Source organism: Nilaparvata lugens, chromosome 7 (assembly GCF_014356525.2).
Source record: "Nilaparvata lugens isolate BPH chromosome 7, ASM1435652v1, whole genome shotgun sequence".
Classification (NCBI taxonomy): Eukaryota; Metazoa; Arthropoda; class Insecta; order Hemiptera; family Delphacidae; genus Nilaparvata; species Nilaparvata lugens.
This window is the reverse complement of record NC_052510.1, coordinates 12,985,054-13,010,988: the sequence shown is the minus strand read 5'-3', so window position 1 is coordinate 13,010,988 and position 25,935 is coordinate 12,985,054. Positions and strand designations below refer to the sequence as shown.

At 33.6% G+C, this 25,935-nt stretch overlaps 3 protein-coding genes across 3 annotated transcripts in view; 1 reads left to right on the top strand and 2 right to left on the bottom strand.

Moving 5' to 3' along the window:
- LOC111056834 overlaps nt 1-5,508 on the bottom strand; it is a 36,504-nt gene extending 30,996 nt beyond the window's left edge. Inside the window, exons 1-3 of the mRNA XM_022344245.2 lie at nt 5,108-5,508; nt 1,889-3,194; nt 354-627 (exon numbers count right to left, since the gene is read on the bottom strand). Of these exons, the coding sequence (XP_022199937.2) occupies nt 354-627; nt 1,889-3,143 (1,529 nt within the window). The 5' untranslated portion in view covers nt 3,144-3,194; nt 5,108-5,508. The remainder of the gene's footprint in view (nt 1-353; nt 628-1,888; nt 3,195-5,107) is intronic.
- Nucleotides 4,714-9,156, top strand: LOC111056835 (nuclear receptor 2C2-associated protein). The gene is made up of 3 exons (XM_022344246.2): nt 4,714-5,018; nt 6,111-6,201; nt 8,737-9,156. The coding sequence occupies exons 1-3, from the start codon at nt 4,999-5,001 to the stop codon at nt 9,022-9,024; spliced, it is 399 nt and encodes a 132-aa protein (XP_022199938.1). The 5' UTR covers nt 4,714-4,998; the 3' UTR covers nt 9,025-9,156.
- Nucleotides 9,157-10,383: 1,227 nt separating this feature from the next.
- Nucleotides 10,384-25,604, bottom strand: LOC111056833 (protein phosphatase methylesterase 1). The gene is made up of 9 exons (XM_039432080.1): nt 25,288-25,604; nt 22,258-22,435; nt 21,323-21,432; nt 17,273-17,518; nt 16,480-16,545; nt 15,396-15,558; nt 13,411-13,582; nt 12,256-12,401; nt 10,384-10,933 (listed from the first exon to the last, which is right to left on the bottom strand). The coding sequence occupies exons 1-9, from the start codon at nt 25,371-25,373 to the stop codon at nt 10,916-10,918; spliced, it is 1,185 nt and encodes a 394-aa protein (XP_039288014.1). The 5' UTR covers nt 25,374-25,604; the 3' UTR covers nt 10,384-10,915.
- Nucleotides 25,605-25,935: the final 331 nt, after the last annotated feature.

Below are 25,935 nucleotides of genomic sequence, written 5' to 3'. Positions count from 1 at the left end.
AAATTAAGAATCTATATGCAATTTTTTTAGTTAATCAGTACAGTAGTTCAGACGTGATGATGTGTGATTCATGAATTCCTATCCCGTACGTGTATGAGCCAGTTCTTTCCTTTATTATATTATAGATGATCTATCCACGAAGACCTGGCCTTTATTGTCTATGAAAGTCAATTCTTTCATAGTTGAAGATAATGGTTTCTCTTCTTGATGATGGATGAATTCTTTCCTTTATTATATTATAGATTATGAAAATATTTTAGTATCAAGTTCCATTTTCAATAGCTACCAAAAATCAGTAAAATAATAGTTTTTGACTTTCCAACTCAAAATTAAATTAGAATATTATTTCTCACCGTCTCGTTTCTATAACAATCCCTTTGATGAATAAATTTGGCACCAGATATCTGCATTGGTAACTTCGGATAAGGTCAGATCTGCATGCTGCCAGAAACTGAACAGCTTCCTGAACTTTGTCCAGTTCTGGATGAGACAGCTTGATGCCAACATCGTTCGTCACACCGTCCTCTACTAAATGTTGCACTTTCTTACTGGTCAGAATGTCAGGGTGCTCAATCGACAGTATTGTCAGAAGTAGGTTGACACGAGATTGGTGTTTCCGTTTCCCTTCTGTCGAAAAAGTTGAAATCATAAGTGAGTTTCTTTCAGTACATTCATTCTATGGTAGTACCAAAAGGGTAGTTAATTCAGTAGGCGACACAAAACGAGAGTACAACAAAAACAGACACAAAAATCAACAACATAATATCATAAAGAAAATATAGCATGAGAAGATATGCAATGGGGTGTTTATGTTGCAAATTTCAGTATTAAATTAGCCGATAGTCCTAGTAGTTGTTTTTGGTGAAGCTATGTGACGCTGGTAGTCTCTCATACTGTGCAGTTCTTACACTCTCACCCCAACAAAACACTAATAATAGACAGTAATTGTCTTCAGTTGACAAAAAATCGACTTGAAAATTTGAAGATAAACGACCTATACCATGAGATATCTCCTTATGCCATATTTTCTCTATGAAAATATACAACGTATTAAACAGGAAAAAAGACAATTATAAGTCAATGGATATCAGTCTCAATTGTTTTGTACAGGGTAATATGTTTTACATTTTAATATTTTTGTACAGGAACCAGTTTTGGGCTATCATGCTGGTTGTTTCCAAACTTGTATTGTTTTGTAAATTAATGAAATAAATAATTTACAGTACCGGTGATGAAATATCAACCTTAAATTCATAAATTAATATTGAACAATTATGATAACAAAAGCATTGTGCACTGTTAAGATTCGCATGACGGCGACAATTTCATCGACTTTTAAACAACGGATTAAAAGTTTTCTCGCTCCCGTCACCTACATGCCAATCTTAATGGCATGGACTAGGCTTAAGCATGACTTTCCTATGTGGAGTAACAAAAAATTGAAAAAAACTTCTATATCCAAGGACATTAGACAATTCTCATGATAGTTCTAAATTGGCTTGAAAGACAACCCTCCACAAGCCTGAAATTAAAAAGAGAATATAAATTGAAATAATTGACAATCAAAGTTATTTGTCAGCTGAAACTACATGTAGATTTTTCCATTATTTTCAATCTTTGTTTTCAAAATAGAATTACGTACAATGAATAATAATTCTTCAATGTTCACTTTTTCAACTTATTCACTTGAAAATAGTTTCAAGTTGAAACATGTAAAACATAAAAAATACCTTAAAAAGATACTCTAATTTTCTAATCTTATATAAGAATTCTTTTCTTCCATAAAAAATAAAAGAGGTGTATCAGGACTAAAATCCATTAAGAGTTTTGAAACAGAAAAGATATTTTAAACATCAAGAAATACATGAACATTTAAAGAAAATCTTACCTCTTTTCCCTTTTTCCAAATTTTCCCGACAGATAAAATTTTCCATGATTCCTTTTGGGCGAATTCCAATCACATTTAGCCACAACAGGATTTCAATTGAATACTTGAGTCGCTTATTGTGTACTTCGGTCTCGAACAATACATCAATTATAGGAATCAACTGTCCGACAACCCGCTCTTTCAACGAATCAAATCCAAAATGACAGAATGCTTTCAAAATGACAGAAATATCTTTTATCCGGACTGTATCATTGTTCTGATACGAGTTTTGTAAACTTTTTAAAACTTTATCGGCTAGAAACAGTATCGTTATCTCATCTTTATACAGAGCGTTCGCATACAGCTTTAATAGATAGACACTGGCAATCAGGTCCTTATCATCCATACGCAACTTATTATCAAGTAACAGGTTGGACAATCTGTCTAGGAACTTATAATGATTGTAATTTGCATGTTGAAGAGGTTTGATTACACTTGTGAACAGGTAGGGCTGTGAAAACAGATAATCCAAGTTTTTGTTGATACAATTTACAAGTTTTTTAAGTAATAACTCATTCCTCAACTTTGTACCAGTTTTATAAACAGAGTTACAAAATATTGCCAATTCAAACGGGTTTAATTTATATAAAAGGTCGGAATGTCTGTACAATTTTTTCATTGCAATCGAGAAAAATTGTCTTACAGGCTGTTCATCCCTGATTAAACTAACAAAGAACAATACTTGCACAAAATTCTGGATGTCTATATTTTCACCACTCTCCAATTTTTCATTGAATAATTGTAGACATAGATAAAACGCTCTCATTTGAGGAATCTCATTCGATAGCCTCATCAATGCATCCAAAACTTTCAAAGTGTCTTCCAAACTCAGTCCAACTTTCAATCTTCTGAAGCATTCATCATCAAATTTTCTCACTAGATCTAGGTCGACTTCATAATTATACCTACTACTTGCCATAACAATTCCATCAAGGAGCTCTGATAGGGACAACTGATTTAATTCAGTTTCATTGTCTAAAATTTTCCTGAGGAGTTCGTCGTTCAAAGTCTGCTGGACGTTACCGGAAAGAACATGAGTTTTGTAATTTGTACTACTTTCGAAAAACTGTAGAATTTTATAGTTGAATGTATCTTTGAACCTGACATGTCGACTGTCGAATGAATAGCACTGTACTATCTTTCTTCCATATGTATTGAACAGTTTGTGATTATCCTTGAGACGTCTTATCCCAGTATAAAATTGTCGGAGTGCCATATTTCATTTGATTGCAGTACTGTTTTCATTATTCTTGTAAAGGGCATTCACCTGAAAAAACATATAATTTGAAGATAAAAATTTCAATCACATAATAACTGCGACAGGTTAGTGAATTAGAAGCGATTATTAGACACGCTGATAAGCTGATAAGATAAGTTGAGCTCCCCGCACACAACAGCAGACAGACAGAGAAAAAATCAAACGTCTGAATGCAGACGTGAGCAGGCATAATTATTATCATTGTATGTCTGTGTGCGATGTGCGTTTCAACATTCAGACATCTGTGGATTGTGTGTGAATTTTCCCCCGCCTGCTGTTGCTTGCTTTAGTGATAAACCAAGTTTCTCTGGAGTTTAAATTTGCCGCTAATTCTAAATTGGAGGGGCTTATTGTTTTAATGAAAAGTGATTTTTGAAAAAATCGGGAATAAGAACTTGGATAATTTACAAAAAAAAAAAACAAATTTCAAAAGGTATTTTTTAAAAAAGGTCAGACATTTATAAAAATGTTTATACTAATTTAGTTGAGAGTTATGCGTGGCACTCCTGCATTTAAAACTGAGCATGCGCAGATTAATTCCTAATAAATTTGAGGTCACAATCATGTCGACTTCACTATTTTCCTGACAGGATGACAAAAAGAGTGCCCAACATACTCAAAGTTAGTAGACAGAAGGTTGGTCACTCATCTATAGTATTTTAGTTGAAATGCAATTGGAGTGGGGGAACTGCAGCCGTGACGTAGGCTGTAGTACAGAGTAGGCAAAATATCGCATTCTTGAAAATCATACGGTGATGTATAGTCAAATTATATAACACAAACATTTTCTGACATGCAAGCTTTCTGTTTCTGCCTTACAATAATTATCAAAACATTTAAATAATACAAGCATTTTTCCATATAAAAGCAAAAACCCCACCTCCTAACTTTCCTTTTCAAACCCTCAAGGCTTCTTCATCTTCTAGGTCGTGTTTATATTTTGTAGTTTGGCTATACATCAGCTTGTGAATTTCGGGGATGAGATATTTTGATTCTCGTAGATTATGTGCTCAATACCAGCATGTGTTCAGTTCATTATTTATATGAACGAAATTTATCGGATTTATCGGGATCGGTTTATCGGTTTATTGCAATGCATTAATTTTTTAATATTTTTCATGCGTTAATCTGAAATTATAATAGTATAACGTTGTCTACTAACGCTTTTCCAGCTTATTAACTTTTTCGTGTCACGTTTTTAGATTCTTGAAAAACTTTCAACTTCATTTTATTCATACAAGTTGAACGAACTTGGAATATTTAACAACATCATTAGAATCGGTGATTCATTCGCTATAAGTATGGAACATTTTCAAGTTCTAGGTCAATCTTGAGGGCAATAAACGACGATTTATTTGAAGATACAGTGAATAAACTGTATGCTCAGTGTGGTTACTGGTTACTCCATCACATTCACATTTTTACTACACGTGACGTCACGCTGGCGTTCCCCCCTCCACTTCGAATCTTACACCTGTGAGTGATCAACCTTCTGTCTACTAACGTTGCAACATACTGGCATAGACTCCATAGAGAAATGAAAACGGGATGAGTGTGAATCACCAATTTGTTATCTGGGAAAGTTTAGAAACCATAACCAAAAAGTCTTGTGGCGATACCAAAAAGGAAAAAACAATCAAGTAATACTTCTTTTGAATAAGTATAACCAAAGTCAAGATAATTATTATTAAATCGAAATGTTATTGTCATATCACTTATCAATATCTTTATGCTAATCAATCGATCAAAAGTGAAGTTGTTGTGTATCAAATTTAATCAAGTTGAGTGGCCGGTGTATTTGAAGGATTAAATCATGGAAAACTTCAAGTGCAGGTATGTAGCTGATTGTTTATCAGAAAGATTGTCATAATTTAATATGTAAATTCATAATTCAGCTGAATACCATTGAGTTTTCTACTTACTGGAACGTCCTGCATAGCCCAATAAAATAGTTCTGGTTACCATGACTTATACACTGATAAAATATTATCCATCGAACTACGATATAACCAATCCAAATCAAGTTGAAACCAGTTTAATAAAAAACGTTTTTACTGTTATTTAATGCATTAAACAAGTGTGAATAATAATATTATTAATTCAAACAATGACAATTACAACATAACCTTATAAGAACTCATTTATAGGATCGTAGTTTCACTTTCTACCACTGCTTGCGTGATAGTAGGACGCCATGTTTGTTATATCTTTTGTGGTCAGATTTAAAATTGAGTAGATAGCTTATTTGAATATAATTTCAATAATTATTTACAGTTTTGAATAACTTTTCATATTTCCTAGTATTATTTGGATAAACTGGTTTTTTAATGCAGAATTTTATGTCTCCTCTTACTAATAATTTATTGTAAATGACTAGCCTAATAAGATGGGTAATTTCCATTAGCAAATTTACATTGACAAAAGTAAAGTCTACGTTATAATGACAGTATTTGAGTAATTATGAGGGTGTTGCTAACCTTGTCTAACATTCGACAAAACGGATAGCACTATCCTTTCTGGTTCCGCAACGTTGCCAGATCGTTTTTCAACAATATACAAATTTAATCACTATTATAAAAATTTAATTACTAATAATTAAAGAATAATCTTCTAGACGAATAAAATATTATTGATTATTTTAAACAATAATTTTTAGTTAAGGTATCAGCTATCCTATAGAAGACACTGGCAAGACAAAGAATCGCAACGCTGTTCTTCTAACTTTCTTCACTGCCATTAACGTAAACCTACCTATAATATTAGCATTTATTTTACAAATATTATTCACCAGAAAATGATTTTTTTAAAGAGTGCAAATGTAAGCTGATTTGACACTTATCTAAGCAAACTGTTCGCTTCAGTCACATTCAATTAGAATACGTTTACCATTGTTATATGCATATCACTCTTTTTTATATATTTCAGAGTTAGTTCTGTACAGAACCGTGCATTAAAAATGTATGGATCAAGATTTATGTTTGATGTCAATGAGGAAACATGCTGGAGTTCCGATCAGGTATAGTATTAGAATATTTCCTAAGAACATAGAAAAGTTTTTCAATATAAAAAGAAATATACTACCTGATATATTTTCAAATAATTAATTTGCAGTGAATTTACCATTCACTTACATGCGAGAATGTAAGCAGATGGTAGTTAAAATGTTGTCCACTGAGCTAATAAGTTATTATTATTTTCAAAGGGACGGATTCAAGGATCCAAAGGTTCAAAGAACCCCACACGTCAACCGAAGCTTATTGTGTTCCCAAGTAGTATGTAAGTTGGGCAAACCAATACACATGTGTCCTTTACAAGAACCAGGAGTTTTTCCTTATGCTAACATCCCATTCATCACCTGGTTGCTTGTCGCAATCCAGAGTGATATGCTTGGTAGTCTCTTCAGACTGATTAGTTCTCGTGACCTACGTGAGTTCCACTCCTGGTTTTCTTTGAAGGTCCTTCCGCTGTGGAAGGGGATGGCCAAGTTGCCTGTAGAGCTCCTGCCCACCCTTGTCTCAGCCTCTTGACCCACATATGTGCCTAGAGTTTCACCCATCTCTGGTCTCTCTGTTTTTTTTCTTTTTGCCCCTCCGAAACTTCGCAGGGTCAAAAGCCTCACCTCTCCCAAGAAGTTTTGCCTGGATGGCCGCCCTTCTTTGATCAGTGGTGAGTTTTGGCCTCTCCACCCACAAACTTGTGACCTACGTGAGTTCCACTCCTGGCTTCTTTGAAGGTCCTTCCGCTGAAGAAGAGGGTGGTCAAGTTGCCTCTGGGGTGCCTGTCCACCCTTGACTCAACCTCTTGACCTACATTTGTTCCTGGGGTTTCACCCATCTCTGGTCTCTTGGGGTTTTATTTTTGCCCCTCCGAAACTGCCCTGATGGGGAAGATCCCGTTGGTTTGAGGGCAAGGCAACTTCTGGAGTTGCCTTGGGGTCCCTTTTAGTCGCCTCCTACGACAAGTAGTGATACTGTGGGTGAATTCTTGTTTTCATACATTCTTGAGTAAGATGTTCGACTCAAAGCTCCCCCAACCCACAGGGGGCGAGCTAATAAGTTACTTATAGCACTGATATCCAGAGGACCCCCTTTGACGAAAATATGTATCGCAACTGTTCTCATGTTTTCGACTTGCCGTTAGTGTGTTTCTTGGTTGTAATAAAAAACCATTTCTATCAATATCCATCCAATTTGCTTATTTATTTAGCAAAACAATCAATACTTTTTATTTGAACTGAGATCTACTTGCAAGGATAGTATTGACCCTGATGTATCGTGCTCAAGTTTTTTAATTCCACAATAGTCTTATTTTTTAATCAACATCGATGAAGCCTTCAGAATAAAATTGTATCTCATGTGTACTTAAGGCTGGCCAATAATGGGAGAACATGCATGACGTGTTTATCATGCACATACACATGTTCATCATCAGCAAGAGGCTTCTAATATAAAATGAACAACCAATCCTACACTATTAAACGAGCAATTTCTATTTATATGTTTTCATGTTTATATTATGTATGTGACCGGATCTCGAAAACGGCTCTAACCATTTTCACGAAATTTGGAGCATAGTAGATTTATGATATAAAAATTCGATTGCACTAGGTCTCAACCCTGGGACAACTCGCTGAAGGACATTGAAAGGATAAATACGTCCTTGGAAAAACAGCTGGAAACTTTGTCGTCTGTCGATTCCGTAATGGAAGTGAGTGAACGAGTGCATGTTTGGGATCATTCAGCTGATCTCACGAGAAAAAAATTCAGCAAGAAAAACTTATTTCCGTTTATTTCTCTTCTTTTAGAAAACATGTTTACTTCAGAAAGTCCAAAATAGTAACTACATGCTGTTAGTGTAGAATAGTACATAGTATATTAACAAATATTATAGCAAACATGTTATATCATTCTAAATCGAATTCATAGTATATCTATTTGTTATTGATGATGTGTTTGTTTTTTGAAGTGTGAATAAATTGATGATTTAATGAGTGATAGTAGCTTAACCTAGATTTTGATTTGTACTGTAGTATAAATTTGAAAAGGGACAGTTTTGGGCATAAGCCTGTTGTGCCTCCTCATATAACTGTAAAAATAATTTTACGACTGAGTAAATGAATAAATAAATATAACCTATAAATTCAATCTCTCGTTACAAATTTTCTATGCTTTCACACTCCAGAGCAAAGCTCGGTCCCCCAATATTAATGATAAATTAATAAACCACCGGAAAATTACCGTACAAATTACGAGTGTGATATAGAAAAAATAATTTTATGTCAAACAGAGCAGCGAAGAAAAAATAAACAATAGGAATCTGAGTTACAAAAACCTAACCTCAATAAATATGCTAGTAGCGTTTCGCTGTGATAAAACAACAATGTATGACGACTGAGTATCATACATGTTCTACCATTATTGGCCAGCCTTAGCCTATATTCTTGAAAGCCTGCTAATAAAAATGTTGTAGAACCCACTTGTGTTTCAACTATTTGAATATTTATTTTACAGAATTATGTTGTCTTATAGGATTCAATAACTTAATGTTACAGGGAAGTCCTCAGTGGGTGGAGTTGCAATCCAAAGATGGTGAGAGGAAGATTTCGTCGTTCAGTATCCAATTCCAGGGAGGTTTCGCGGGCAAAGACTGTTTTTTCGAAGTGAAATCGAGTAATTCGCTCGATATCATTTCAACGCCTTTCTATCCTGACGATGTTAATACACTTCAGCATTTCTCCTTGCAAACACCGGTCACTGGAAACACTTTTATATTCAAATTCACAACCAGCACCGATTTTTTCGGAAGAATTGTAATTTATAAATTGGTTGTAAACGAATGAGTTTGGTGCAATTGTACACTTTCGATGTAAATTTTATACCTTTTTTACAAATACCTTTTTAAGTCTCTTTAATTGTTAGATTTTATTTTAAAAACATAAAATACAGAAAATAAATTGGTATTTGTCATGTAATTGGAAGTCTAGATGCAATTTCACCTGATGATCCTGCGTTTTACTAAACGTTTAAACAGTTGTAGACAAGTTTATTACTTTTTGAATATGAGGAGATTCATAAGTCATAATAATAATAATGATTAGGAGTTTTTACTATGGTAGTAAAGATAACGATGTGAAATAGCCAATTTCAATCCGTTTTTAGACAGTATCATTAGTAGTTTCAAAATGAAAAGGTTAGGATAGGTTTATCTTAATGAGAATTGTTTTGATTCCGCGATACAGTACCATAAAAAGTATCTGATATTTTTGTTGACTTATGTAAAAAATGAGTGAAATATAGAACATCATCTTTAATTATTATGTACTTGAAATTCATATCAAAATTTCAAAGGTACGCTAAGAATTCATTGGTCTATTTTCTTTCATGCTTTGTTCTAGAAAACAGTAGTACTTTGAATTTTTAAAAAATATGAATACCTTTATTGAATTTCTGATAAAGGAAAAAAACCGGTAGTGTAAGAACTAAAAATAGTACAGTTGGAACGTAACATAAAGTTAAGCTTTAGATTGTACAAGACCATTGGTCAGTTTTGTTTTGTCCTAATTTGATTTGATAATTGAGTGATACCACAGCAGATTCGAATGATACCTCCGTAAACTACCTGTAACGCATCTATTATCATCCTTTGAATTTCAAGAACTTGAATCAAGTGAACTATATGATTTTGGCAGACAACTGCTGTAGTGCAAATTAAACGTCTGAACCTTAACGTTACGTGTCATTTAAGAAGATGTGTAATCATATTCAGTTCCTATGGTTCCTATCATTCTTTGATCAAAAAATAGAACAAGGAATTCATATATTTTCGAAATTTGCAAGTACTGTATTCTATAAATAATCACGGAAGGAAATGAAACCATAATATGGCAACGAGATTTGGTCTTCATTGAGTTGGAGTAAAATAATTTTCTTAATCATTGTCTCGTGCAAGAACACTTACCAGTTATTCAAAGGAAGTCATCAATTTCTTGGATTGGCTTGAGGTTTCGATCCAATTTATAATCTATTATAAATAACCAGGTTTTCTTTAAGTGGAGAAACCAGTGAGTAGAATCTTGGAACTAGCCGCTAATATCTTCACCAATAATTTTCATACTCGTATTATCAACGCATTTTTCATAAATTCATTAACACTTCTTGTGTTTACGAGATCCTGGAAAATATAATTGAACCAAACCAAATGCTATTAAATTCTTTAATCTTGCAACACACATACAAAAATAAATAAGAATGATTCAAATTATAATAATGTATATGATTGACAATAGCAAACGGGAAATTCCTTGCTACATTACTATATTTGTACCATATTACAGAAAATCTACTCTGATGATGAAAAATATAATATCTTTAAACTATGATTTTTATAATATCATTATTATTTTTCGAAAGACTGGATTTTTATAGAAGATGCATTGATTCATTCACGCAGATAAAAGTTTTCCTTTGTAACCAAATTTACAACTAGAAGAACAGGTTTCTCAAGAAACCTGAGTTTTTCTTCAAATCTAAATAAACAAAAATATCTTCAGATTACCGTTAAACATTATATCATACTCAACTTTTCCTCAACTAAATTCAATATCTTAGTTTAATATAATAAATATTTTCAAACATACAAAGAACAACCTGATGGTGATTTCTTAAATTTAAAAATTAATTAGAACAAAAATAAATTATTTACATGAAATTTGCCAACAGTCGAGGAAGTTTTCAACAGCACGGCATTTGCCTGTAACATAAAAATCTTTCATTATTATCATAATATTTCGTATAGTTGTATAATGCATAACTTGATGGTTCAATCTAGAGAAAAATACTATTCCTGTGACTTAGTACTGTAGTTGGAGTTGTAGCTTGATAAAATATTGAATTGGAACCGGTTGAAAATGAATATTCTAATAATTCATTTATTGATAGTTCATAGGAAGCATACATTTCTAACAATACCACACAGAATCCAGTCAGTCAATTCAAGTAACTCAAATCGCGCATATTATTAAGCCACGCCCCAAATAGCAAACCCATGGAACAGTGAAACCTCGATATAGTGCACCCCAAAAGGTTAATAATCCCTACAGAGACACACTTACTTTATGCTAACACAGTAGACACACTGGGGTGTTGAACACCCCAATTTAATTCTGCTTGTTTCTTTGAAAAATATATAGAAAAAAGTACTTAATAGCCCATACTTAATCATTTCTTAATCATATATTTCTTAGTGCATACAGAAATCGAAAGTAAAGCACTGCTTATCAATATTTATACTAATTTTAGAAGTACGTATGTTCCGCCTGAGTGTTGGAGCTCCTAATCTGGTTTGAAGGAATGGCTTGATCATTGCCAATGACAACTTCATCAAAAACTCACGTATCTTCATTTTATTGTTTTGAACCTCAAGTTGTAGATAATCATAGCATTTATTCCAATCTGATCCATCATCCCATACCACATTCGTAGTGGTCAATACAAGTAAATCTTTGTAAAAAAGTTTTTGATAAAAGTCCTACGTAAAAGACACTCTGGGGTATTAGACACCCCAAACTAAAAAGATGAGCTGGTGACCTTGTAGAATGCTATTACTGACTGGAAGTGGTGGAGAGCAGTTGACAATGCTTCAAACCTAATTTAGACTGGGAAAAAATTCCCATCTGTTTGATATTGTCAACTGCAGAACAGAGTGTGAAAAACCCCAGTGTGTCTCTTTAGGGTTAATAATAACGAATATTCTATCACAGTCTGTAAAGTTGTCCGTCACCTTATCGTCTATTAATCAAATCCAAGCAGTTGGTTAAAAAACCTCATGAAATATGGCTACCATCAATTCTCACTCATTTAAAATGAATTTTTGGCTCAATTCATAATTAATAAGTTACGTTACATTGTTTATCAGATACTTCATTGACCTGCACCAATTAAACAAATAAAACCTCCACAAATTTCCTTTGTTTAGGCGCAAACTGCATGTAAATTGATACAATATTGCGATTTCAATTATTGTCATTAGTTTTTCACAACTAATTAAATATAATGTATTTGAATGAACGTACCCCATGGAAGTCGCCTTTCGACTGTGCAAACTTATTCCTGGTGAGGAAAGTGGCAACGACCCTTGCCACATTGTCAGGTACGTCCTCATGCACTGAGTGACCCACGCGACCGGCCACTGTCTCGAAAGCGTGCATTTCGAATTTACCTTAGAAATTAAATGAATTTATTGAATAAATTGAAAAGAAAATTGTGAAATTATGACTATATACCTTCAAAATTGAAGACATTGTATAAATTGAAAGTAAAATAGTATAATAATACCTTCAAATACTGAATTGCAGATACAGTATTGGATAAATTGAGAGGAGAATTGTGTGATAATGCATTTACCTACAAAATTGCAGACATTGAATAAAAATGTTGTATAATGCTATAAACTATAATATTGCTCTAATAAAATTTCAGAGAAAAGTTGACCGTGTGAGTTCAAGTGCACAACATATTTGCAATCTGCAATCTATGACATTACTTCAAACCTATAACCTTCAAAAAACTATAAATTGCAATTATTAATTTGTATTGGAGAATGAACATCTCTCACGTTGCTAAAAAATCAAGATACAACCTTCGTGAAAAACAAAACAGTTGTACCAAGCTTTTGCTAGTCAATAAGGACAGAATCTTTACATTTTTATAGCATAAAAATAGATCAGCTTCATCACGATAAGAGCCAAATAAAATTGATAATTTCATCTTTGAACATGTCATGGTGAGATGACAATAATGAGATGATATGGTGATTGATAATGAAAACACAAAGATGTAGTCAAATATCATAAATCTTATTTGGGAAAAATACAAAATTATATTTGTGATAATTGTTACATCTTTGTGTTTGCAGCTAGAATTGAACTGATTGGTTGCTCGACAACTTTGTCGAAGTTAGATAAGTTTGATGACACATCAATTAACAGCTTTGAAAATCGTTGATGAATATGGCCCCAAGCTAGTATCTGACATGTACTGGTATATGTACGAGTACATGGATAGAGGTAAGGTTTTTTAACTGTCCAAACTGTTTTATACCAAGTGAGCTAGTTTGATCAGTGTAACCATGTTGCGTTTACGTTTCACGAACGATATCCTACTCGTCACTCTGTAGCCTACACTTTAATATACACAGAAAAATTCATTTGGTTGGAACAATTTCCCACCTTGCATTTGTCCAACAGTGAGATCAGTGTCCAGCCGGTCTAGATTGGCCAACAATAGAAGTTTTTGCGCATGCGCAGAAAGGAAGAGCTTTGATAGGCCGGCGAACCAGCCGGGCCAGAATCGCTCCGATCGGCGCAGCTCCACTCGCCAGCCGTAATTTTTAGCTGAAGTCTGCAGAAATTCAAACAAACAATATTAGAATATAATAGAATTGCTGCCTTTATTTTGCTATGGGAGGCCGGAGTAAAGACTCAAACCGCAAATACAATGTTTGGATTCAAGATTAATGAGATGATACGGGAGAAATGAGTAAGAAATACATTCAACATGAATAATGATGAATAACAATTATAAAAATCTGGTGAGGCGCACTCACACAATTTTCCTTGTCGTTATGAGAATTGATCACCTGACTCTAGTGTTCTCGCACATCTCAAGTCTACTTATAAACAAAAATCTAAGCCAGATGGTGACAGGACAATAACGCTGGAGACCCACGAGGTCTGCTATCTCTTCATAGTGAATGATTTAATAGAATCAACAGTTTGCAATTGGATAATCACATTTTCTCGAATTTCGAGCTTATTTTGAATTTTAGGTGAAAATGTTACTGAACATTAATTGTAAAGATTTTCATGCTCAATCTTTTCCACTCGAATTTTTTTGATTAAATTGTATCTGAAGCCTTATAATTGGGAATCTAGAATCAAACTTTGCATAGATGGGGCGGAGCTCCTGAAATTTTTACAGATATGGGACTTGTGGCAGTTGATAGAGCTTATCAATGGCTATTTTAGGTATGAATTTGATCAAAATCGTTGGAGCCGTTTTTGAGAAAATCGCGAAAAAAACCTGTTTTAGACAACATTTTAGCCGCCATCTTGAATCTCATTTGAACGAAATTGTTCGTGTCGGATCCTTATATTGTGAGGACCTTACGTTCCAAATTTCAAGTCATTCCGTTAATTGGGAGATGAGATATCGTGTACACAGACGCACATACACTCATATACACACACACATACAGACCAATACCCAAAAACCACTTTTTTTGGACTCAGGGGACCTTGAAACGTATAGAAATTTAGAAATTGGGGTACCTTAATTTTTTTCGAAAAGCAATACTTTCCTTACCTATGGTAATAGGGCAAGGAAAGTAAAATGTAGGCCTACATATGTTTTTAGGGCTGGTTTCCGAGCTCGGGATTTAGCTAAGTTGTAGACTTTAAACAGCTGGAGTCAGAGAATAGGCATTCCGAGACGGGGCGTAGTCGAAGTCCACGTTTAAATTACATTTCGAAAAACTAGAAAATAAAATATAGAGAACATAGTGTAACGTTTCAGATGTTTTGAATAATTTAGGAATGTAAGGAAACCCGTTTTGTCAAGGAAACCCCGTTTCCAATATTACAGAAATGTGAAAATAAAGATTATCATAAAAACTACTACTACTATTGGTTTTGGAAAGCCAATTTTCTGCCTCCAGCTGTTTAAAGTCTACAACTTAGCTAAATCCCGAGCTCGGAAACCGGCCCTGTCTTGAAGAAGTGAACATTTTTAATGTGAATATCATATTGGTAACCCTTTTTGGACAATGTTAGGGAACTAAATTTTGAAAAAGATGAAGTTTTGTGCTACAGCCTGTTTTTTCTTTCTAATATTAAAATGTGTTTGATCGAATAAAAATATGAATATCAAATAATAAATTATTCTAATAGGGCTACTTAGACGTTCAATATTATAGAAAATAACTAGTACCCAGGGTACCCTTGTAATATATTTTAAATTACAAGAATGACATAAATGTTGAAACTAGTCGCGTATAATTTTTAAAATATTAAAAGGGTACAGATTATTTTCTATAATGATAAATATTAACATTTTCAGAATGAAGGTCGATAGAGTAGGCCAACAGTAATCTATACTTATAAAATCTTGTATATTAGTGAGTAATAAATTAATAGAATTCTGTTCAAGTACTAACCGGCACTTTGAAGTTTTTCTGGACTTGGGGGCCATCTTCAGTAACTTCCTCTTCCAAGATAGTATCCTTTTCAGCTGTCAAAAAGGTTTCTTCACCTTCGCGTTCAACACCTTTCTCCTTGGAGCAGTCCAATTCTTGGACGCCAGTTTTATTCGTTTTTAAACTGGAACAGAACGCAGTATGATTAGTTAAAGTTTTATTGATCTAACATTTTTTAATCAGATTGAGCAACTTGAAAAAACGATAACCGAAAACATCACATCATGAATTTGGTTAAATTATGCAAGATTTCAGTTTTTTATCACTTCAATAGGATTCACTTGAAAATCTTGAAGAGAATTATGAATTTTCAATCTGAAGTTAGTTTTAAAGACATCATATGAACAGGAAGTCAAATTGAAAAATGGAATAGATGAAAAAAGATAAAAGAAGAATTTCCTTTATCCAAATCAAATCTACTCGACCTTGTATGTAGGTAATAGACCTATTGTTAAGGAATAACATAGTGTGACAAACTTTTATTTATAAAATGAAAAAGTAGCTCATATGTTTAATGATTTCTACTCTTATTGTAACATGAAAAAAATTTTTTTCTAGATGTTCATAGTCCAGATTATCTAGTTTTAACTAGTAATAATGGTAGCTTCAAAAATTGAAAGTGAAATTTCTTTACAAAATACAGCATGACTTTCATTGTTTATTTGAATTGTTCTCAGATATTTAGTGTGCATTAATAGAATTTACTTTGGATTAGTGAAAGAAACAAAACCTACTTTCTGAACTAGTACGAGTATATAAATCAAAATTTGGGGGAGGAACAGTTTTGAGCTGTGTCTGTTAGTCCTTCCCCAATCATTTTGAAGAATTGTGAATCAAAAGATTGTCTGATGACCTCCGGAGAAATTTGGAGGCTAGGGGTGGTGATTGAAGAGTGATAGGCCGTTTGGTGCAGGATTGTGATAGATGAAAATCTCTCGTAAACTCCACACCGCAAGGTGTAGTAAGTAAGTGAGTGTAAGTAAGTAAGTGAATCAATATATGAACAAATGAATAAGTAAATAAATTAAAAACAGTAGAAACTCACTTTTTAATTTGTCCAGGCATTGAAACTTTCGCCGATTCTGCATTCTTCAACTGGCCACTCTGTAAACTAACAATCAGTAATTTGTTCATCTTACATCAAATATATATAATTAAAAAACATAAGAAACAATATAGCCTACATGATTATGGAAATTGTTGAATCCTTATTAGAAAATAGCATGTGAATACAGGAAAGCATAGTGATACACAGAATACCATACATTATAAATGCAAATAAAACTTCAATTTTCAAAGTATTTCATGTTGAAAAGAAACATGCGATTCATCTTCACAGTTGGCAGAGTTGAGAAAATAGAAAAACCAGTACTTTTAAAATTACTCTGAAAGACTATTTCCTGTCCACGGTGTATTAATTGAGTCAATTCCCTGTAAAGACTGTTAAGAAATAAGAACTTATTAACGACGTTCCCCTCGTCTTAGCAATGTATGTAGCGATTTGGAATGAAACGAAAGTTTTTCAAAATATGGGCTTCGGTATCTAATTTCATCTCTTCATAGAAAGAATTGCTGAATGCACCTATTCAATTAATTACAATTCCAAAATCTATATGATTGCTTTTGGCCGTAAACGCAATTATTAACCGGTTATTAGTGAATCATTTCGCACAATATAGACACATTAACCTAACACAATATAACATTAAAACCTAATTCACGTACTTCACTATTTGTATTTTGTCTTCAGTTTTTATTCATCATTGTATATTTGTACTTAGCATATTTGGGGAATAAAGAAGATTTTTGATTGATTGATTGATTTGTTGAGAATGTACCTCCAGCGCACAGCATCACTGAGCGACTGAAACGCCTGCGGCCGCGAGCGGAGGAAGCACTGCATGCTGGCCAGGGCGGAGACGGCTGTCCCCTCCACCACATCGATCACCACTACCCCCACCATTGCCTGCTGCAGTTTCTGCGCATGCGCCACGTGAACTGCCACCGCCCCTCCCATGCTGTGACCCATCACCACCATGGAGCTCACGTCTGGGAAAGCCGCTAGCACTACGTCCACCACGTCTCTAAAAACAAATTAAAATATTCATTCATTCGTTATGGAAAGATATCCTATACTATTAAACGAGCAACTTCTGTTTATATGTTTGGATGTTTAGATGTCTATATGTTTGTATTTCACCGGATCTCGAAAACGGTTCTCATAGTAGGTTTATAATATAGAACATAGTAGGTTTATAATATAAAGATTCGATTGCACTAGGTCTCATCCCTGGGAAAACTAGCTGAAGGACATTGAAATTATTATTCATCCTTGGAAAAACAGCTGATAATAATTATTTCGTCGTCTGTTGGTGATGGAAGTGAGTGAGCGAGTTCATGTGTGTGGGACTGTGTCAAAATTATGACTCAGCTGTTGAACTTTTGTAATCATTCAATCAGGAACTTAGTGCCGGTTGCGAAAAAGCCGGGTTATTTTCAATCCTGATTAATTCCAGTAGATCCATCTTTTGAAATGGTCTTCTCTGATTTGGTTCACGTGAAGTTAATTGGGATTAAAATTTAACCGGCTTTTGTGCAACTGGGCCTTTAGAGGGAAAGTTTTGCATTCCTCTGGGAATTAATCTCAATTTACTGTTATTAGATAGAACATTTCTGTATGAATGTTACTATAATTTCTTCTTTCGTAATACATAGTTCATGCTTTTGTACTCGAGCAAAGCTCGGTCCCCGATATTAAATCAATTAAATTGTACAGAATACAGTAACTATAGTGTTCGAGCGCTAGGTGATAACCAGCATCGCGTTAAAACATATAAGCTAGTGAGATTCCAAGCCACTCACTGATTAACATTGGTTTGCTATCCTTGAATGTAATTAGACAAAGCAGATAGCTCTGTGCCCCTTCAAAATTCTGCACCGTGGCCAAATCGTTTGTAGGCCAAATAAAGAAATATTATTCAAACTGTATGAAGAAATATTATGAACTACAGGGATATTTGATCTTATTTATGAATATAGAATAAAAAAGATTTAAAGAGAAAGAGATAGAAATATATGAAAATGTAAAGATGAAAGATCAATTATTAAATCATGAAATGATATGAAGCCATAGGAGTCGTGTAAAAATTCGTTGAAAAGATATGGAGTGCTCACTATTCCAGCATTGCATTTATTACCTGGAAACTCCTTGGACAAGGCATTTCATTACAGATAACTGTGGCTACGAGTATTTCATAATATTTACTAGGTGTACAAATTAATATATTGATTAAAAACTTATACAACGCTTGCTAATACAAAATACAAAGGCTGCTAATACAATCATATTATCAATAGATGATATCATCATGCCTATGCTCTGTTTTCAATTAATTTCTGTTGTTAGGAATTTGTTTTTAATTAGGTATGTTTTTCTTATAAGCCTACTTAAAACTTTGAATCAACTATTTATTCAATATTTATTTGAGTTTAGTGATGTGGATCGGGAATATTCCCAGTGGGAAGGAACTTATGATTTGGCAATATTTCCGGGAATATTTCCGAGGCAAAGAAATTTTGGGAATTTAAGGGAATTTATAAAATTGTTCTTAAAATAATTGAAATTGATTAATCCCACTCATATTTTACATCAATATAATCAATAAATCATCATTCTATTCGATATTCTACTACTCGATATTCGACATTCGATATTCTATTCGATATTCATTCTACTCGTATAGTCCAGTCAATGTAAGATTATAGAGGGGAAATTTTGGAACACAATTTTTGACCCCGTAGCTCTTTTAAGGGTAGTAAGGGGGTGAACATAACACAAGTCCTCACTCCTACCCCCTGTGATAAGGTGGTGGGGATGGTTTTAAAGTGCCATATTATGTTTTTTGCATATCTCGAACAATATGCGCCTTTCGGAAATTTTTGTCGAACACAATCATAATATTAAAGCTCAAAAACTATCCTACAAGTTTAATTTCTAACATTTTTCCATATCTCTCATAGTTTCTAGTTATAAGCTCTCTAAGGTATCACATTTTGTAGAAAAACCCTTCCGGCTCCGATTTTTTTCATATTTTTGGCCTTATAACTTTTTAACGATTCATTGAAAAAATAAATCCGTGCTAATCATGGGCTCATAGAGCATTATATTCTCTCAATTTCATCTATGGTCTCATTATTTTACGCATCTCCCAAAGATTGTTGCAGCCGTTATAGTGTTGAGTGTGAAATCTTCAGTTTAACAACAATAGATCAATTGTCAGGGAAATTGGGAGGGAATGTTTGGAACACAATATTTGACTTCGCAACTTTGTTTGAACTAGTTAGAAGGTGAACATATTAAAGTCCTCATCCCTACTCCTTGAGGTCACGCATGTACAGTTTAAAAGTTGTATTTTTTCAATTCTGGCTGACGCATGTAACTGGGAAACAATGCATTTCAGCGACATGGCTAACTGAGTAAAAATGAAGCTAGGTAAATTTCCTACAAGTTTTGTACAGTACAGTTTTGTGATATCTACTTTAGTTTTTGAGATATTCACTTTTAAAAGTGTAAAATCTTTGAAAAGACAGTTATTCTTCCAACTCTTTGCACTTTCAGAGCTCAATAGTCAACAAGAATGCATCGAAAAAAATATTTTTTTTACACAGGGGGTAGGAGTGAAGACTTTTAATATGATTACTCCCTTACTATCCATAAAAGAGCTACGAGGTCAAAAATTGTGTTCCAAAATTTTTCCTCTATAATATTTCATTGACTGGACTATAGGAGTATTCAAAAGACAGTGAGTTGTAGAGCATTCAATTCTCTTCAATTTAATGTATTATTTCATCATTTTATGCTTTCTATCAATTTTTATAGCAGTTTTAGTGTTGAGTGTGAACTTTTTATATTATTACCCCCTCACTATCCTTAAAAGGACTGCGAGGTCAAAAATTGGGTTCCAAACTTTTCCCTCTACATCTTTTTGAGCATTTGTTGCCTGGACTAGTATCTCATTACAAGTTAAGTGAGCCTCAATGACTCTTGAAAGGTTGTGAGATGTGGAATTATTTTCTTTTTAATATTGAATTAAACTGGAGTATGCTCCTTGTTTTTTAGTTTAGCCTATTTTGCTGTATTTTATAATTTCCAATTTTTGAATTAATATTCTACTCTAATCTTTATTTAGAGGGTCAACAATTATTTTTGTGCGGAGAAATTGAATAAAATCATGCAATAAAAGTTAAATTACACTCAATACTTTGTTTACTTTGTTTACCTGATTTACAGGCATTTATTAGTAAGTAAAAAAATCTTATTCAACCTGTAAGACATGAGAGTAGCATAATAATAGTGGTGCAATTGAATGATTTATTGAGTGTTCATTCCTCCTTTCAGTCTATGATCAGTCTATGAGCTTCGAATTACTGTTTTCTTTGAACTTACTACAATTTATAAGTTATTCATCCTTATATTTCTTACATAAATCTGTTGTATAACAGGTGATTGAGACCATGTGTAACAAAAACGTCTTTTTCGGTCATTTTTTATGAAAGAAATCATAAATTTCCTTAAGTTCCCATAAATTCCCGGGAATTTATGATTTTTGGGAATATTTCCCTCAAATTCCCTGGGAATATTTCCTCGATCTTAAATTCCCGGGAATTTTACATCACTATTTGAATTTATAATATGTAAACAGAGATGTTGACAGACCATGAGAGGGTCAGAGATGAAAATGATAATTAGAATTGAACCATAACGGTAAATTATTAGATTAATTATAAAAATTGATTAATATATTAAAATTAACTACCTATTCTGCAGGACTGTGATGTCTTCTAATTTTTAGAGTATATTTAGAACTGCTTTTGATTATGGTACTCACTTGGTCATCGTTTCAATTGACAGATCTTCATCATCAGTGGTGATCGAGTCTCCATGACCTCGTAGATCCATAGCAACCACTTGGCACTCAGCCAGCTCCACAATTATTTTCTGTACACCAAGAGAAACACAAATCGATTATTATTTGACCGAACAATTATATTCAATGAACCGATCAGAGCTCGTTAAATAACCAGAAGATTGGAAAGAAGAATAAATTTCGATACCAATCATTACATATTATTCTGATTCTGTCAATCTTGGATCGTGACACGAAAATCAAGTGAATTTTACTGAAATATTGTTTTTCAAAATCATTACTGAAAATTGAAGATTATTCACTCTACATTCGTCCAAGGTTTCAAATATTTTCTTTCAAATACTACCTGTCTTATTAAAAAATATCTATTCTGCTAATTCATGTAATCCTCATGATAATCCATAAAAAATTGCGAGTGAACTGACTGGGTCTGGTGTCAGAGTATGAAATTAAATGGAAAAATCTTTATTAGGCGGAGTTAGGAGTTTGGAACTCACTATAGACATGACTTAACAACAACTGAGTTTAGGCAGTTGTGATCGATGGGATATTAATAGACTACATATGGATAAATACAAATTCACATTTAATATAAATGAAGCTTTTTCACACTTGGATTCAATTGAAATGTTTAAGGGTCTCTTCACACATAGCTACGCTACGCTGAAATAAGTCTTCGAGAGACGTAGCCGTCCAATCTCACAATATTGAAAGCTACGCTACGCTGATATGAACGGGACAGCTTAGATTTAACATTACGAGATAAGACAGCATAGCGTGGCAAAATGCGAAGATACCTGTAACAACAATGGAACTTTGATAAGTTCATTTTATAACCTTATGTATGATGAATTTTAATAATCTGAGATGTGAATGATAGTAAGTTGACAGCTTACAGCAAAGAGAGCCCAGCTGAGTGCCGAGCAGCCTCCCCCGTGCAGCAGAAGCAAGAGTGGTCCCGAGCTGCCCACTTTGTAGAGACGAAATTGGTTGTCGCCCACTTTGACGTCGCTGCGCTCGCTGAAGTACTGGTCCCAAGTTGTCGGTGTAAAATCCGTAGGTGGACCACGGCTTCTAAACTCACAGAAAAATAACTAATTACATTCCAAATTGAATGCAATGAATTTGAAAATAATAAACATGTGACATTTCATATGATTTTATAATAGATTTGGAACATTTATTTTAATATTATACTTGTATTTTCTAAGCTTATGTAGCCTACTGAATAAAAGTATAATAGAGTCAAAACTGGGGCAGCTTGAATGATCGTTTTTAGATACACCGATTTCTCGCCGACACTACATCCATAATTTACTTCAAATGGCCGTTTACACACCACTGATTTTTCACCGACACGATTTCTGTAATCTTAGCACACAGCAGGGCCTTAACTAGTATTATGCCTAGTCCACACTCTCGTCAAGTCGCTGGCCATTATTTGACCACTACTATTTTAATCTCTCCATAAATTCTAAGCCAAATACTAAAAATAAATACCATTCAGTTGAATTACTTCCATTATCTTGAAACATTGCATGTGCTTCGCCATGTTGGTCTGCCATCCATACTGCAATGTGACAATTTGTGGTTGGCCACTCGCCTTTGCTCGCATCGTCTCGATAGAAATCGGAGCAAAGGTAATTGAAGGCGAACGCTGGCAAAGCAGTCATCCACACTCTCGCGCGCGTCGTCATTTGTACGCACTTGGTGAGAATATTGATGCGGCATTAGCCTTGTTCCTTGAAACTTGCTACTGGAACACTCATTCCTCATCATAATCCGTCACATTACCCACTCACAGATCAGTAAAAACCTGCACCTCTAAATGAAAAAAACATGTTCAAAACTGAGCAATGTCGGCCTGCAAGAGTGAGAGCGATGCTTCTAACAAAACGATATCTGAGGTCGCTATCTTTGGTAAGAGTAAAAGCTGTCACATCTAAAACCATGTTATTTTGACCCACATGACACCGGGCCGGCAAAGGTTGGCGAGAAATTGGGAAAATTTCTGAAGTTGGAGGACATTCTGGATTTCGTTTCAGTGTATGTAAAAACATAAAAAATTGGATTCAGTTTTTAATAGTAGGTCTATAGATAGAGCGATAGAGGTAATATATTGTCTTTTGAATTTTACAAAAATAGGTTGAAGATTAGTTCACATAAATTATATTACTGAGTACAAAGGAATTTATTTGGTTTAAGGTTCGTTTAGATCTTTCAATAGGTTGTCCTACCTATCTAGAAAGATTCTACCCTATGCCTACCACAAACCTCTCTCTGTCTCAGACAGCACCGTATCGCGCTTGCGTTAGCAACGGTTTTTTCCCGTTCCATTCAGTCAGTTCTTTGAATGTAACGTTCTTTGTGATGATGGTTACCGAGCACTGTAACTGGAGCCAATCGTCATTCTATTTGATGAAAATATTATTTTCCAATGATGATTTATCATTTACTTCAATATAATAATCGATATATTATTATTTTATTTAATAAAAGAAAGAGTACTTTTGAAAAATATAATTAATAAAATATAACAGTTGTTATTTAACTGATGTTAAAAAACACTATAACTAAGTCAGCATATTGTCATTTCAAAACAAAAACCAAACCCTTAACCTCCCCTTTTTCATTTAAAACATCAATAAACATAACTATTTGAAAAACCTCTAATCCCTTCCAGCATATTGCAATTTCAAAGCAAAATCCTAACCTATCTTTCCACTTTTGAAAATATATCAAAAAGCATAGTTCTACCTGGACCCTAGCCCTTTCTATCATATTGCAATTTTAAAGCAAAAACCTAACCTAACCTTATGGAACATTATTAAATATAATCCAAAACAACCTAACCACTAACCCCTAACCCCTTCACATTTAATAATTTAGATTTCAGAGCAAAATCCTAACCCCCTAACCTATCCTTTCACATTTGAAACATCAAAAAACATGACTCTAACTGCACCCTAGCCTCTTCTAGCATATTGCAATTTCAAAGCAAAAACCTAACCTATCCTAATAACACATTATTAAATATAACCTGAATAAAACCCAACCTCTAACCCATTCACATTTAATACTTTGGATTTGTTCGTCATCTTTAGAACAAAACATAAACATTTGGTTCATTTCATGACCATGTTCACAAAAATGTGGTTCATTTCATGAACATGTTCACAAACATGTGGTTCAGAGCAAAATCCTAACCCCCTAACCTATCCTTTTACCTTTGAAACATCAAAAAACATAACTCTACCTGGACCCTAGCCCCTTCTAGCATATTGCAATTTTCAAGCAAAAACCTAACCTATCCTGAAAAAGCATTATTAAATATAACCTAAATAAAACCTAACCCCTAACTCTTTCACATTTGCAAATCGTACACTACCATTATAACGTGGACCTCACTATAGATACTCAAAGAATACTTTTGAATAACTATGTTATAACTGTGACTGTTGCTGGCCGTTACTCTGTTTCTGAGACAAAGAGAAGCTCCTATGCCTACCTAACGTTAGGTTAAAAAGTGGTCTGATACATTTTGTAGAGAACAAACAATCAAGATTAGAAAGTACAAGTTTGAATTTGTATCAAAGCAATTATTAAGATCTCAAACATCATATAGCCAAGACTATGTAGGACTATAACTTTAACCTAGACCTGACTTGTAATAGGATTATTTTTAAGAATTCTAGAATTTCTAGATTCAATTACAATCAATCTTACTAAAAACAGGATCATTATATTTGAAATTGTTTTAGATAGGGTATAATATTGTAGGTATTATTAAACATAATAACAACAAAAACAAAAACATTTTATTCATAACCTAACATGTTTATCTGGGTGTCAAGTCAACTGATGATGAAATATAAATTACTTTTCATCTCACCATAAATTCTAAACCAAGTACTAAAAATACATACCGTTTTGTTAAATTACTTCCATTATCTTGAAGCATTGACCGTGGTGGTAATTTAGATGTAAACATTCCCTTTTGTAATGATGACATTTTGCACAAATTCTGTTTTACGTATCAAATAATAACTCTTTGTATTTAGTTGTTATTCATCTCTTTAAATCCCATTTAGAACAAAATCAATATTGAATAGGATAAATATTTTTGAAAGGATGAATAAATAAAATTCACAAACACAACATCGGCTCTTGCAAAATGAACACAACAAAAATATCAGATGATTTGTTTTCGTCTGGCGTCTGAAATTTAGTTGCAATCTTTGACGTCGGTAGCGCCACTTATTGTGATATCGTGATTCAGCGCCAACTTTGAAATACAGGATTCATTCTGTATTATTTTCTACCAATTTTAACTACCGAAAATAAAGGTTTAAACTGTGAATCTAAGTCCATTCCATAATATTTTGATGATAATATGATTATATAATTTGTTGTCTCTAATGGAATCCTATTTTGAAGCTACAGAATTCAACTCACTCAAAAACCTGAAGAAATAAATGGAAAAATGTACCAGGTATATGATTGTTATGAATCAAAATTATTAATATTGAAATATGATCTATTGCTATCATAGGTGATGTTGAATATGACAATTA